The following is a 13,599-nucleotide window of genomic DNA, read 5'->3' as shown; positions in this document are numbered from 1 at the left end:
TCCCGTCACTTGGAATCGGGCAGATAATAAAGAATCATGAAACATCCTTCTGCGGGAACTCAGCTCCTAATTATATGTGTTGTCTGTCCCATGACGAAGTTTGCCGCGGGAAAATCCCGTTTTGGATGTCCTGCCTACTTTCTGGCTACGGCTGTGAATTCCTGAATCGCGGAACCTCATTTCAGGACCCCGAATTCGAGCTCGGAAAATCGTAATTCCTCATCTGGGGATCCAGGTCTAAATCTCGCAGCACGCGTATCGATCGGCCGCCTATCTCATCGATTCCACAGTCATCCGCGATTCACGATCTAATCCGAGAATTTCTGGACGGAGCACGGCTCAGTAAATTCTGCATACAGGGACTTCTATTGAATTTCCAATGACTGTTCAGGCGGGTCGCGGAATCAGACTTCTAAAATGAATGATCCGCAGAGGGTGTCCAGAATATGCGGACGCGTGCGGATTATCTCCTACCACAAGTGGACGGGAGCTCGAGCGAGCTCGGATCCGAGACGAGATGATCACCTTCAGGTCTGCGGGCCATCTGAACTAAATATTTCCGGTCACGGCGAGAAATCGCCAGTTTTAAATCTCGGGAAACACTTACGACAGTCACTAACTCGTCATCGACGTAGGTAATAATCGTAGAGCGATCCAATTCCCGCTTTCGTTCAGAATGGTGGAGAGACATTGAAGCGGAATACTCTACCAAGGGTATTTTTCCTCCCTCGAAAGCTCTGCTGTTGAGCTCTGCGAATCCAAGCCGGACTCCACCGTCGGTTCAGGCACCCCAAACTCACCCTTCCTCGTATACATTACCGCTCGGGTCGACGAGCTTCATTTACTGTCTGGAAAGAAGAGGAATAACCTCTATAATTATAAACATACAACGACCCACTTGGCCACGGAGGGTTATTTCCTCCCGAGTTGCATCGAGGTACGTCCGTTCATTACGTCGCTAGCGGGCTTAATGGTTGGAAGCGGTCGATATGCGGACGGCCTTCAAAGATCAAATTTTGCTCGCTTGTGCGTCGAACAGACAGATCCCATTCGTTCGGTCCTAGCTGATCCGAGTTGCGAAATGAAGTCCGAATCGAAGAGCGCAGAATTCGTTCCGTGCTCCGCTCAGGTCCGGATCGGCGGTCGGAATCTCCAGCGCCGTGCTGCAATCTTCTATGTGAGTGAATCGGTAGTCTCCTTCGAAGTTTCATCACTTCACTCGACGACGAGCTGACAAGACTTATCGGGCATGTGACTCCATCGACCAGAATTCAATGATACTAGTCCCCTCATGAGCCCCGTCCTGGAGTGGCCCGGGCTTCACTTGGCACGTGATTACGGCGCCGAACTCATCCGACGGCTCTCGATGCTATCACAACAGCTATACGAGTCCTCGCGGTCGAAACGACATCGATGTTCCGACATCGGATCTAGTCGAACGAGTGGAAATGAGTCCGGCACTAGAGCGGGAGTAGTACTTCCGTGTGTGGACGTAACTGCACCGTTGATTAGACTTTTTCGGACGCTCTGAAGGAAATAAAGGAATTCTCTCATTTCTTGCCCTTCTTTTCCGCCCTTCCCGGCGAGCGGTCCGTTTACTTTCCGAGAACACTTACGGAGTGTGCTCTTTCGGCGTCCCGAAGAGCCGCCTGGACTCACCGGCTGCCTGACACGGTGTCAGCGAGTCAGAATGTCTCCCGGTCACTCCCACGCCCGGAAATGGCTGTACATCTGCTGAGCACGAAACTCAGGAGCTTGTGTCGGGCTACCGTCTGGGTTCGCGACTCCGGAGACCGAGGAGAGCAAGCTAGGCGAGCAGTCTTTTTGGAGCGTATAATAGCGAATGAAAAGCCGAATATAGGGTGTTACCTAATTTTCTTTGCGGACCGGATGCGTCGAATCCGGCGATATCTGTTCGGGACATGACGGTACATTTTTCATCCGCTCTCGTGCCACCCAGTCGGGCCGCTGCCTGCCACCGTTCCTCACCCCACCGGCTCACCTCGGAGAAGCGGAAAAGTTAAATTTTATGCCAGCTGCGGGTGCGTCAAACACATTTACTGCTCTCGACAAGACGGGATTCCCGAATGATACCCAGCTTCAGGGCCACAAGGAGTGAATTCGATTAGACTAGGGATTTTTTTGCTCCTGCTCATTTCTGTTCATCTTTCCCTCCGCTTCTCGTCTCGAGTAGATTGCTCCCGGCCTATGATAGCCCGAACGAAAAATATGGGGTGCTCTTGATTGCCAGCGAATTGTGGGAGGAATAATCGATGCCACTGGCGAAACCACTTTCGTTCCCGGCTTCCTATCCCACAGCGGGGCTCGTCCGGCTCCGACCCCTCCGTTGTGATTCTCCTGCTCCGCTCAGGGATGCCCGCAGAAGGACTTTTAGGGCTATGATTGGACATATATGATGCTTTTCGCATCGTCTGTATCGAAAAGAATTCTTTATCGAGCGAACCACTATATGTATTTCCCCCGCCGTAATCTACCGTGAGCGTCTCAATTTTGGTACTCGGTGTATCGCTCTGCCGGTTCATCGATTGACGCGCGGCACTCCACCTCACTGAGTGGGGGCAATACTGGCCCGGACGAGTTTTTCCATGCTCAGGGAAATATTACCTATCTCGAGTAGTCTCCAAGGAATGCCGAGTCTCATTTTGGACCACAACGGGAAGCTCTGAAAGGCTTGATTACTTCTTTCTATCCATCACAACAAAGGTGTGGCCAACGCTCATTCGAATGGAATTCTTCTCTGAGAACCAACCTGATCGCGATCGGGCAGGTAGATCGGCAGTCAGGCGGGGGGCGTCTTCTTACGCTCACTGCTTGTTGATTCGGACCAGATTCGTGTCTGTCTGTGCGTCTTTATTAATTTCACCGTCCTTTGAGTTCTTCTTTGTTTCGTCTCGACCTCTTCTGTTGGGGGCTCCGCGCATAACGAGGATGCGAGGCAACAGCACAGCGACCGTGCTGTCTGGGCGCGAAAACAAGGAGTCGGAAGCACTTGAACCTTCGTCGTACGCTCTCGACTCCCGTAACGATACGGAGACCGGTGGTCGACCAGGCGGCCAAATATTTCTTAAGATCAAAGGCCATAGTTTGAGGGTTTGCTTCTGCGCAGTGTTCATCGACCACGTTCAGGGGAACACCATGGACTCCTGGCATACGTAGCTAGAGTGAGCGTGCTACGAAGATTATCTCCATCGAACAGATAAGGTTTCGGCTTGGTTTTTGGGAGAGGTCGCATTTTTATTCGAGTCCCTGCACTGCGGTCTCCTACCGAGTTCTGATCCCGTCCCAATTACCGTGATCTCTGGTACAGGTGGCACGATTCATTTGAGTGATCCTTTTGTTCTGTAGTTGAATGAGCGCCGGCCACGAAATTTCCAGTCTCTCCCCAAACCCTTTCTCAGAATATGTTAGCGCCTGTTCCACTGCAAGAACTGAGAGTAGAGAGAAATGCCTCTCGATATTAAACTCATCGCTCTTGAGTGGACTGCTCAAAAATGTTCTTACTTCTGCTCGATGGTTTCGTCACTTTGTGAAAATTAGCGTCCGCGTGCTCGTCGAGTGCTGCTCTCATGTTTAGTGACACCGTGTGCTGAATAGTGACACCGTGTGCTGAACAGTGACACCGTGTGCTGAACAGTGACGACCTTCTCTTATGGTGTTGGCTTCTCCTGTACCTTTTCCAAATGCTATATGGTTTCCAGGTACGGCTCCACATGGCTTGAAATTGTGTTTTAAGTAATGGGTGGTAGGAGTAGTTGTGGTAATTTTCGAAAAATTGGGTTGGGTACCTGTTCGTGTTGATCAACGGGCTCGATCTCGATGGAGTACGAAAACGAGTCCATCGGACCATCGACGATTGAGACCAGATCAGTTCACGGGCTGGCGTCGCGGCTCATAGACTAGTCAGCCGCGTGACTTCGACGGGCTGACCAAGATCTGCACTCCGGTTCCCGGATCCGTCCCTGTCCTTTCCAGTTCGAACTATAAATAGTATCCTGTTTTTTTTTATAGCCCAAACTCCTCTAACTCTTCCTTCATTACTAGACGAGCAAGTCGTTCCGCGAGGAGTTCCCTGACGTTCGACCGAAGGGAGGTCAGCGCTATCTTGGGTCGCTCCCCGTGTTGACAAATAGTTTGGTAGTAGCGAAAAATTCGTCATAATTTTTGAACTTGATGTCACACGGCCGTAATATTTTAACGCTCACTCTCGGCTAACTCACTTATCAGGACTGGAACAACGGGGAAGAATGTCTCGAGTGGTCGATTCTCTGACACGCGCGGAAGCTCCCAAGTCGGAGCAGAAGGGAAGAACTCATCCGATAGTGGAGCAGCGGAGTGTTTCACTAAGTGGATCAAAGGATCTTTTTTCTCGAGTGAACAACTCACAGGCCGTGGTCGAAACTGGTTACATGGCCAGCGCGCGTGGATATTCTTCGGTACCCCTACGTCACGAAGAAACGTCTTCATTGATGCGATGACTTACTCGGTCGGGTCCGTTTACTGACAGCTCAACATATTCTTCATTTCACGACTCACGTGATCGAACACCGTCGGATCAGATTAACGATGTAGTCACCGAATACCGGCGGGCTCTGTCCGGGTAAATCGGTGCTAATCCGAACAGGACGCGGTCCGTCAAACGCTCCCTGGTGCCGTTCAGGGAGGAGGCTCGGCAGAAAGTTTGGCGCGAGCCAGGCGACCTCATCCTTGACATTAGGTCGCTCAAACGATCGAGTTTGTTTCGATCTGATATCTCTCAAGATGGACAATGGCTTGCGAGCGTAGTGCATTGGGATAATGCGAGCGAAACTCGCACTGGATACCGTTCTCGAGGGGCGTCGACGTGAAACTCGTGCCGTTTGAAACTTCTTCAGACTTCCGTATTCTCCATTTTCCTCGTCTCGAGAGCTCTCCGAATGAAACCCTTCTGCTTGTGCCGCCGCTTTGCATGGAAACTCTGGCGATCGATATGGATCGATCGTGCGATCCATCGATTGTAGACAATCACGCAGCCGGACCGTGGAATGACCTCTCAAATGAATCTCGACTGTCTTTTCCAGGTTGACTCTTGTGATTTTGGTCGCAACGTGCTGTAATGCTCTCATTCCGGTAAGTTTCTAATCTATTCGTCCAACACATGTATTATATATTTATATATATCTATCCTGAGAGCACGTAAACAATCCGCGACGGCAGGTCGGAACTTTGGATGTCCATATATCACGGCACAGGAGCTTTTGTCAAGTTTAGGGTACCGTAGGGCTCTCCGATTGAATCGCAAAAAAGGTTTAGAAGTTCATCGTTCGCGTGACCTCGGATTTCCGCTACGCTGAAAAGAACAATCGCGCAGTCGTCATAGATATTTTCGATTTTGTTCCAAAGGTCCGAATGACTGCGTCATTTTTGGAGATTAGAATTCAATCTTCACGGTAGATGACATTTGGACTTGGGCGAAGGAAGCACGCCTTCGGTGAATGAAGCTACAGTGAGCAGTTCTTGAAATTTACAAGGGCCTGCCAAGGGAATCTACGAGTGATCCACGTTCATTCGAGAAAAGGGTTCCGCATAGAGTGCGCGAACGTTCTTTCGCTCATGCGACGATCGATTCCAAAGGGAGTCTGGAGTATCCTCGCCTGGATGTGACGCGAACGCGAGTTTGCGATTTCCCGCCATGCCCTGGTTTCAGTGAGGAATTTGTCCAAGGTCCATCTCGAGGATCTCGGAGATTCTCTCCATCGCAATATCGATCACCTTGATTGGTTTATCAATTAATTTGGGAAAGTCCCGGCTCTCGCATTCAAGTACGACACGAGGGACTCGTGGTTTCGGCAAACGGTAGTATCGGCGAGCTGCAAAGCTCACAGCACGCGCCACTCCGAGCTTTTCGACGCGTGATAATAATTGATAATGCATGATGGGATGGAGGGCGCCGTGACCAGCGGAATGCCAAATTTAGTTGTTCGTTCTCAGGCTTCCGATGCCTACTGTGTCAATCGGACATCGCTGTGGCAAGGTCATATCGGAGCTCCTATAGTCTCCTTGAGTGGAAAGCGGTAGGCGTTTAGACGCTGTGGAATTTTCCAACACTTTTACGATGATACCGCAAGCAAATCGGTTGCTGTGCTCCACAAGGAACATCGAGCTTCCTCCGGGGAATCGCGGTCCATGAGTTCTCTGAAATCGGTCGTCATGCGACCTCGTCCAACGCACCTTCTCGAAGCGGTCAACTTTTCTTACGGAGAATGTTCCGTCGTGAGTGACGCTCGCTTGTCTGCGCGATCCTTCCGAGCGATAACTCAGCTCCTCGATCTTCCTTTTGCAGGTCATTCGCGGAGGACCTCTGAAACAGGCTGAACACGAGACGGCTTCCGAGTTTCAAAGTCTCCTTTCCAAAGATTGGCCCCCGATGGACGTGAAGCAAGATCTGGACAGCGTGAATCATCGAGTGATCCCCCTGGTGTTACCGACTCAACCGGTGCAGCACCGAATGGCGTCCGACGTTCCGGTGAAACGCTCGCAGAAAAACTCGAGGAAACTCCCGAGACGCACCAAAAAACATCGCCACGAGTCGACAACGTTCTCGAGTTCGACAACACCGGCGTCCTCGATGACATCAAGCATGGGTCCAACAACGTCATCGGCAGCGCTGTCGGCATCGATACCAACAATATCACCAGCTACGGCAGCGGCATCAACCACGACGACGACGCCGACTACCCCCACGATATTCTCGTTGGAGACCGCGTCATCGACAAGCACGACCTCAACAACGACGTCGACAACGACGGCACGGCCCCAGCCGCCGCCACCACGAAATCCAGCGATATTGGGTCGGGCCCGAACGCCGGAACGGAACCGACTAAATCACTCGAAGCGAAATTTAATAAAACTCAGGAGCCAATGCTTCCCCGGTTTCATCACCATCGGAACAACAGGGGTTTCCTCGAACGAGTTCGACAAGAGCACCGAATCAGAAGGTAAGCGAATCGGCATCTACTCGATCACCCAATCACACAGGCAGCTTCGGTGGTTTTATTCCTCGCGGGTTGGGTCTCTGATTTCCGATCGGCATGCTGTGGCTCTTGATGAAGTCCTTCGTTGCTTCCGAATTTCGATCGCGGCAAGTTCCAAAGAAGCGAATTCGAAAAGTGAGCCTTGCGCTGGTTCCATCCACAATCGGACGGCCAGGGCAAACTCCCTAATGGTAGAAAGCTGTTGCTCTTCGCGAAAGACGACAACGGAAGGCGGACAGCGAACGCTGAGTGAGACTTCAGAGCTCAACTTCCATCGACGATCGATGTCGAGCAGCATGCTGACCATACGCTCCTGTAAACCTCTCTAGGTTGCCTCCCTTGTGATTCTTTTCGAGAAATTCGAGAGCTGTGACCGAAAGTAAGATACCTTCCTCTGCATGATCACCACGGTTTCTCCATAAACACTTCTCGTCGGCCGGTCATACGATCGAATGGCGGTGACGAAGAAATGGTATTAGTTCTACATGCTTCTATGCTGGTATCCAAGTCTATTCCTCGAACTCTCACTCGCCCTTACTTCGGAGACTGTGTCTGGCGGGGGAATCGATATCACAAATTCAGCGAGGATGCTGACCCCTGCCACCATCCACTCGTGTGAGGAAAGACTCCTCCAGAGTCCCTTCCCCTGCCCGATGGGCCGACGTAGAGGCACTTCACTCGGAATCGAGGATCCTAGTCGGAGTTTCCTTTCTCCCAAAACCCTTTGCAGCAGCTGTTACGGCCGACTCGGGATTGGGGACAAACGGGAAGTTGAGTCCCCGTCCAGGAAGGATATACTGATGTCGCGTCATCGGTTGGGCGCAGACGTGGATGGGACTCATGACGGGGGAAGATGATGGTAGTTTTTGAACGTGTTCACGCGCCCCGGACCTCGATACTCGAGCGCTACGCCTTATGAGAGGAGAGGAGTTTCCGGGATTGCCTCGTTTTGTCTGAAATACGAGCCATCGGCTCGGGATTCTTCCTTTCTCTCTCTCTGACGGATGACATCAATTACGGTGCTTTTTCCACCGGTGACATCTGCCGACGAGTAAGCCTGACAGATAGCTCCAGATAAATTCGGTCAATTAACAATCCCTGATTCTCCTTTGACTTGACTTCTTGACTCCAAGATAGTGACTGATACTTCATGGGGGTCTCGAGTCCAGGCTCAATTCTGGAGCTCTGGTATCTCGTACCTTCCGATGGCAGCACCGTTGTCCATCAGTAATTGAACGATCCATCAGCCTTCACGGTTTCCGTGCTGCTGCTGCTGGTTAGGGTGACTCCTTTTCCATCGATAAGGCTGCGTAACGGAGCGTCTCGGGTCTCAGACTACGGCATCCAGCAAAACCACTCGCTGGGTTGGAAAGCTTTCTTCTGCGGATAAGTCCGAAGAGAGCCAACGAATGAGTGTCAGTGAGCTTCGGGTCCGAATAATTTCATGGAACTCTGGAGGACTTGATTCCCCCATGATAGTCGATAGCGGGTACCGGGGGTCAAGATGAGACTGTCTGGCAGTCGGTCGTATCGTTCGGGGACGAGTCCGAGCTTTCAGTGGGTACCTTCCGTTGTCAACCGCAGAAGTGAGAGAGGCAGGACGGGGGCGAAGAAGACAACTCAGCGGCTGCTGGCCTGGCACGTCAAGGGTTCCGGGATAACTTAGGTGTGCCGCGGAATTCCTCGTGTCGTGTTTCCTCGCCGGGGGATTTCTTTCTCGACCGCGACCAATAGTAACAGGTACCGAACGAATTTTCTGCTGTCTTCCTGTGCGACCAGTTGGGAATGGATGCACTCCATAGATCGAGCTTTTTATGAGTGAGATGTTCATTGAATGTCATTCAAGTGTCTATATGGCGTCTCCGTACTCCGATATTTTGTCTATTCAAACAAACACTGCGGGATGTCATTCTGTCGGAGCCCTTAAATCTCCTGGGGTATCTTTTTTTTTTCTTCTCTCCGTCGACGACCGTATGCTTTTGCACTTTGCTCGACGAAAATTTCGCTCCCCTTCTGAATAGACTTTGGACTTCGTAGCCAAAATTCTCCAGACAGCCATGTGAGTGTGTTTGACTCCGTGTGTATATAAATGTGTGAGCGCATGTTAAGTCTGACTGATGACCATCGTTGCGGTGTGGAGCGCGGACAATAGAGATGCGACCCATCCATGGCTAGCTTCGTCACCGGTTTTCTTTTTATTTGGGTGGACGGCCAAGAAACAGAGCGGGCGGGCGGGCGAACGGACAGGCGGTCGGTCGACAACGAGCTCAACTCGGATCCGAGCAGTGTCCTTTAATCCGCCTAAATCGCTTGCTCGGTCAGTTTCCATTCAGTCCGCTTGTTATTGAAGTGACAGAACCATAATCTCTGCGTAAATCTGAACCTGATTATGGTCGTAGTTGGTGGTTCGAAACCTGCGAGAACACGCACGAGCGTAGACGACCATCGAAGGTCATGCGCGCTTCCTTTCACGGATCAGTGAAAATTTTGATGGTCATAAGTGAAATCATCCGGCCAACGGGACGCGATCGTCTCAAATCAACAGAGAACGAGGATTCAGTTCTCTGCGGTTGTGACACCATGCGAAGCGTGTGTATCTACTGATAAATTTCCCTCATCATGTGTGTCCGATTTCAGCGTTCCTGGAGATAATTTCGCTCAACTCAACGAATGGGAACAAGACGGTGGTCGCCCTGCGCGGTGACAAGTCAGGGCACTACTTGTGTCTGCAGAGGCGGAGAGGCTTCGTTTCGAGAGTGAGTACGACTTTGTTGATTCAAAAGCACAATACATGACATATATTCGAAGCTCATCATGGGACCGACTCGATGGTAACGATCGGTGGCCGACGTAGCCCGATTCTCAAGCAGAGTCCACAGTTTCGTTGGGAGAGTCTCCCTCCGGGTTGTCATCCGATCGTACAAAAATCATAATACTCTGGAAAACTCCGTAAACCACCACGAAAAATACATAAACGACCAAAATGCATACGGTACAGTGCCGGATAGATCTTTCGAATACCAATTTCGTGGAAAGCTCGACGTCTTTCTCTGCGAAATTATCGGCTTGGAATTGTTTGTTGTGGACGAATTCTCGAACCCGTTGATGATGCTCATCCGTGGGAAATATTTTTTCGACGGGTACTTTCTGTAATTCGATTGACGCTCTGGCTCTCATTTCACCATAGATGGAGAGAGTCGAGAATGATCCGTCGGACCTCGAAGGCGCGACTCATTTTATACATTACAATTACAATTACAATCCTCATTGATACCTGGTGGCAATCCGTCGGAGGTTCCCACAAATTCTCCTCCATTTGCTCAAGGGCGTGTGCGTTCAAAACTCTGGGAGTTGAAGTACGGAATAGTTTTCATGGATAGAATATCGGTAACAATCGACTTGACGCCATTCGAATCCATCTCATGCGGAAGTAGGGTTCGTCACCTTGGTTGAACAAAGGAAGATCTGCGGAATTCATCGGGGTCCGAAGCGTTCGGGCGCTTTCCCGATTTCCTGTCCAGACTCAAGGAGCTCTCCATTCGATCTTCCTAGAGACAGAGCTTCGTTTTCTCTCACCGAAGCAGCCTTTCCGCCATCACCTCCGTCCATGCGATCCCGTATGAATAACTGAAGGTTCAAGTCTTCAGCGTCGTCATATCAAGTCTGAAGAAGATGCTGTTTAGAGGGCTTTCAACGACTTTGAACGGCGACGACGACGACGACGCATGAGGTGCTGCTGCGGTCTGACCGATGTGTGAGGTCTTTTCAGCTTTCAGACCTCCTCCAAAGAGACAAGTTGCTTCTATTTGCATAAGATTTATACCTTTATTACGCGAGCGGTCCATCAAAGTTGTCGGCAACGATGGTGCTGGCGGTGGCCGAAACGAGCAGTCACTCAGAAAGAGAAACAAAGGGCTTCCCGTCCTGATGAAGACTTCAGCGGGGGCTAGAAAAAAGGCTGACGACGCTTTTCGCCCAATTACTCAATCAAAGATAGTTTCACTCGTTTACCGAGAACACCGTCGGACGACGACCACGCGGGCAGCTCTAGAGGGGAGCTTCGAACATACACGCTCGCATACGAGCTTTAGGTCTGGCGATAAGACGACGGCGACTGTGACTCACTCTCTGACTCGCGACTACCTGCCTACTTGGCCGTCAAACTGACTTCCTGAAGATAACCGGAGCAGTAAAACAAAGATTGACAAACGGAAGACTCAACTCGGAGATAATGGCAGGCGATCAACGGACGAATCACTGATGCAATGATCGAGTTTAAGGCTCCGTAATGTTTCACTCGTGCCGTTGGATCGGCGGGCTTTGACCCCGCCGGAGAGCAATCCCCTCCACGTCGATGTCTTGCTGCGACAAGAAAGTCTTTCATAAAAGAGCGCGAAGCTTCGTCCCGATCGAACGCATTATTAGACGTGCGTGCTTACCTCTTGGTCACCGATGTTCGAGGTGCCAGCCGCGGGACAGACCCACAAATCGGCAGACGGGCGAGCAATCAGATGGCCGGACGGACAGACAGACCCTAGAAAGACAGGTGAGGACCGCCCTTCCTGATTGATATTGGATTCGGCGGCACTCATTCTCTTGAGATTCGTTGTCGTCGTCGTCTTTGCTGATTATCGGCAAATCTCATTCATCTCGTTGACCAGGTAAGCCTTATCAGGTTTTCCGTCTTGTTCCCGGCTCTAAGTCCCCGTTGTCATAATCGGTAGGAGGAGCGGCGACTGCCGGGGCGGCAGCCTTAAGACCCCATAGTTCACCCATTCCCGGGAATAGCAAACGGCTCATTTCGGAATAAAATCGGAGTGTTCCTCCGGAGAAGAATATCTGACGCCGAATTCTGCGATCGGCCGGGTCTCGAAGCGAAAGTGAGGAAGGAAAAAAGCTCATCTCGCGTTTCTGTTTTTAGCCGGAGCTTGCTTGAGGCCATGCTTATTCAATTACAAACGTGGCCGCGTTTCCCCTCACCACAAGAAGGCACATATTGCAATGCCCGACGCCTCGCTCAGTGTGTTTAGAGAGAGCGCGTCTTTTCGGAAATCAATCGAGGGATTTTTTGAATTGAGGAATTCCTGGGCGCCGCGCATCGATTGAGACATCGGCAAACTTTTCGGTGGTCTCGTCAAACTGTTACATCTCGGTGATGTATCCTTGTTGGATTGTTTGTCTTTAAGTGTGTTGTCGAATGCATCGGTTGACCTAATTTGCTGAAGTGAGCCATAAATTCCTCCGTTCAGAATGACGTTTTTCCGTGACTTGAGACAGTTCTCATGCGGGTCATGGGAGACCTCACGCAGGTTAGCGAGCAATAAACCTTCGAGCCTGAAGATGGACTGTGCTCATGATGAAGGAATCTCCGAGCGACCAATGTTCGAGCATCTAGCGGAATCATTCGTTGCGTCCATATTGCTCCGATGTGTTTATTGCACGAGCATTCAGCCTTCATGAGAGAATCGTAGGCATATGGTCAGGTGTTCGGGAAGCTCTGTATAATCTTCCACCGAAGGGTTCTCCGTCGGAAGAGTGAAATGACTCGAAAAGCGGAGAAGTCCGATCAATAATAAATAGGAGAACCATGACGGGGACGTCGGCAGTAGTCGACGAGAACTTCTCGCGCTGACAGAATAATTCACGTTTTCACGTCGACTGATGGGGACCACCCTCGAACATGAGGGCTCTGACAGATTCAGCTGCCCACGAGCCCGCACCTCATCACTCTGGTGGTCGTTCTGACTTTCTCGCCCCTTTGCCCCAATCGCTCTTGAATTTGGAACCCTGACACCGAGCTTGCTCTCAACCTCCGATGCCGAGCCCTGACCACCCTCATTAATGAAGTTTTTTCCCTCTGCAGAAACTGCGCCCGAACTCGATTCCACGCGAGTGTCGGTTCATCGAAAAGCATCAAAGCGGTAAATACGTGCGCTACGTCTCGTTCAAAGGCCCGAGGCGGTTCCTCAGCTTCGACGAAAATGGGAAAGCCGTCCCGTGGAGGAACCATAAAAGGCACCGACTTCATTCGAAGAGTTGCACAAATTTCCTGGTGGGTTCCCACCTGAATCAGACTCAATGCATCCCCCACCTTAGTCTTGTTTCCGCAACAACTCCCGGGTATCGCTTTTGTCGAAATGCCTAATCGTGCTTTTTTTCAGCGTGTTGCTCCAGCGAAGAGCAGCGACGTGAGGAAAATCATCCGCGAGCATCTATTGCCCGAGCCATGAAAGTCCATGAGGCCCTTTGTTTAAACTGCAAGAACCACCGAAGGCAACGCCTATAATCCGAAGAACAACGTTATATTTATTTTGCGAACCCCTACATACATATATATATATATATCTCATCGTCTTTGTCACTGCCGTAATTCGACGACATGTAAATTAGCAATGATCGAGTGCGCTTGGACGAATGACGCTAGCCACTGAACGACGAATCTCCTTGTGTCTTGCCTTCGCCCTGAATTCATCCATGAACCAGTCACCCCTAGGAAGCATTTCGGCATTTCCGACAATTTGCCTTCTCAGTTCGCTGCCTCTGCCCTCGATATTTATTTAGGTCTAGA

The 13,599-nt window shown here is 50.8% G+C and overlaps 1 protein-coding gene across 1 annotated transcript in view; it reads left to right on the top strand.

Moving 5' to 3' along the window:
* Positions 1-13,261, top strand: part of LOC100901092 (uncharacterized serine-rich protein C215.13) — a 35,507-nt gene extending 22,246 nt beyond the window's left edge. The window contains exons 3-7 of the mRNA XM_018638450.1: positions 5,079-5,127; positions 6,341-6,995; positions 9,669-9,787; positions 12,895-13,083; positions 13,193-13,261. Of these exons, the coding sequence (XP_018493966.1) occupies positions 5,079-5,127; positions 6,341-6,995; positions 9,669-9,787; positions 12,895-13,083; positions 13,193-13,261 (1,081 nt within the window). The remainder of the gene's footprint in view (positions 1-5,078; positions 5,128-6,340; positions 6,996-9,668; positions 9,788-12,894; positions 13,084-13,192) is intronic.
* Positions 13,262-13,599: the final 338 nt, after the last annotated feature.

The sequence above is a fragment of the Galendromus occidentalis genome, unplaced genomic scaffold, assembly GCF_000255335.2.
Source record: "Galendromus occidentalis unplaced genomic scaffold, Mocc_1.1 scf7180000075458, whole genome shotgun sequence".
Classification (NCBI taxonomy): domain Eukaryota; kingdom Metazoa; phylum Arthropoda; class Arachnida; order Mesostigmata; family Phytoseiidae; genus Galendromus; species Galendromus occidentalis.
The sequence above is the reverse complement of the archived record's forward strand: the minus strand, read 5'-3'. Positions and strand labels throughout refer to the sequence as shown.